Source organism: Seriola lalandi, unplaced genomic scaffold (assembly GCF_002814215.2).
Source record: "Seriola lalandi dorsalis isolate HSWRI2012SDOR001 ecotype SW California unplaced genomic scaffold, Sedor1 jcf7180001975025, whole genome shotgun sequence".
Lineage (NCBI taxonomy): Eukaryota > Metazoa > Chordata > Actinopteri > Carangiformes > Carangidae > Seriola > Seriola lalandi.
Window position 1 is genome coordinate 1 of NW_019445691.1, and position 1,711 is coordinate 1,711.

Genomic DNA, 1,711 nt, shown 5'->3' on the forward strand with positions numbered 1-1,711 from the left:
TTACATATTTATATCCTATCTGCCTTTTGTGTTTTCTGATTGTATTTCTTGGTATATACTGAAAAGGGAATGAATATATTTTCCTCTTATAGACTTATTAATAAGAAAAATACTTGTCTAAAGGCTCTAGTATCAATCTGAGTCTAGATAGCAGATCCCCCCCCCCAGTGCGTTGTTAGGAATTCCAGGTTTTGAACTTCAAATAAAATACAGTATACAGTAAATGGACAATATTTGAATCCCTATTATATGGGACCATACAAATGCAATGCCAACAGCAGCTGCCACCGTATTAACTGTATCATATGCTTTGAAACAACGAACCATTTTTGACACAGAGCTCAAACTGTTGAGCCTCCAGCAGCTGAGAAGAATAAAAGAATCTAAGGTCGATCAACACAAAGTTTAGTTTAAATACAAAGAATTTATTGACACACCACAAAACAACATCTCTATATATTATACATAATAATCTTATGTACACAAGTGATTGAGAAAATTACATTGTTCTCTGTGACCTCAAACTAAGGCGGCAAGTCAAACCAGTGTCCTCCTTCTCAGCTTCACACTCACAGCAGTCTTTGCCTCATCCTATCCCCAGCTAATTGTTGAATCTTTCAAGTTCAGAGAAACACCATCCTTGTATTTCTGAAACAGCAGCTGTGGTGTAAAGTCACGGTTTAGTGTTACTGTCCGCTTGGCTGGGAGGAGGATCCATCAGATCCTTGAATCCCAGTTTCTCCAGAGGCTCCTTGGCCATCAGCTGACTGGAAAACACAAAACAACAAGGACATTATGCAGCTCTGATTAAAACATGACATTTTTTGTTTAGAAGTATGAGCACACTGTTAAACTTAACTGAGTCACCACCGCATGTTAGTATTTGTAATAATGGTTCTTACTGCTCCATCCGGCACTCCAGGTAATCTTTGGACTGCAGTCGACACTGGGAGTTGTCGTAGCTGCTGTCTCTCAGACATTTCATGAACTTGTCCTTAAAGTCTTTACACTCTCCTGAAATAAAAAAGCAACCTCACATAAGTCAAGGCTTGTCATGTTCATGTTAATGGCAAAATAAAAATAAAGTGCGTGTTGTGCACGTCGGAATGTTTCAATGTTATTCACCCTTCCTGGACACAGCCGAGTGTCTTCACTCACCGAAATGATCCAGAGGGAAAGATCCTTTATCCGGAGCCCGAGGTTTAAAAGACTTCGAGCCAAAATTCATGGCAGTAGACATGTTTATCTGAGTTTAAGTAGCTTTACTTAAAAAGCTGCGAGTCCTCTGAACTACAGGAAACTGTCACTGTGCGTGACTCCGCTGTCGCGTAAATATGACGTTCTGTTTTGGGGCCGTCACTAGGCGACGACATTAGTAATAGAGCACGGATGTAATAGAGTGGATCACATCGATGATAAAAAAAAAAAAGAAAAAAAACTCGGGTTTAATTTTATTCTTTAAAAACTTATAAACTGGACACAATCTCATTTCCACCAACCATACAAACAATTAGCTTCCTATTGTTATAAAATCAAGGGGGTCCAAACATTTAGACGTTGCACAAAATGGCTTAATATGGCCCAATGATTAAATAGAAACAAATACTGAGACCATAGAAATAAATAAAAATGCTTACTATTAAATCCAATACTGTGTTGAGAATAATAAAATGGGCTTATTATAAAACAAACACACTCCAGAGTAATAAAA

At 37.9% G+C, this 1,711-nt stretch overlaps 1 protein-coding gene across 1 annotated transcript; it reads right to left on the reverse strand.

Moving 5' to 3' along the window:
- Positions 1-404: 404 nt before the first annotated feature.
- Positions 405-1,330, reverse strand: LOC111654977 (cytochrome c oxidase assembly protein COX19-like). Its single transcript, XM_023406186.2, has 3 exons — positions 1,159-1,330; positions 903-1,014; positions 405-767 (listed from the first exon to the last, which is right to left on the reverse strand). The coding sequence occupies exons 1-3, from the start codon at positions 1,238-1,240 to the stop codon at positions 674-676; spliced, it is 288 nt and encodes a 95-aa protein (XP_023261954.1). The 5' UTR covers positions 1,241-1,330; the 3' UTR covers positions 405-673.
- Between the last annotated feature and the right edge of the window lie 381 nt (positions 1,331-1,711).

What these genes read in the sequence shown, in the direction of transcription:
- LOC111654977 (XM_023406186.2), bottom strand. Translation starts at nt 1,240, where the DNA reads ATGTCTACTGCCATGAATTTTGGCTCGAAGTCTTTTAAACCTCGGGCT. An exon ending in TTTCCCTCTGGATCATTTCG is followed by an intron (nt 1,015 to 1,158) that starts GTGAGTGAAGAC and finishes TTTTTATTTCAG; the next exon opens with GAGAGTGTAAAGACTTTAAG. An exon ending in CTGGAGTGCCGGATGGAGCA is followed by an intron (nt 768 to 902) that starts GTAAGAACCATT and finishes TGTGTTTTCCAG; the next exon opens with TCAGCTGATGGCCAAGGAGC.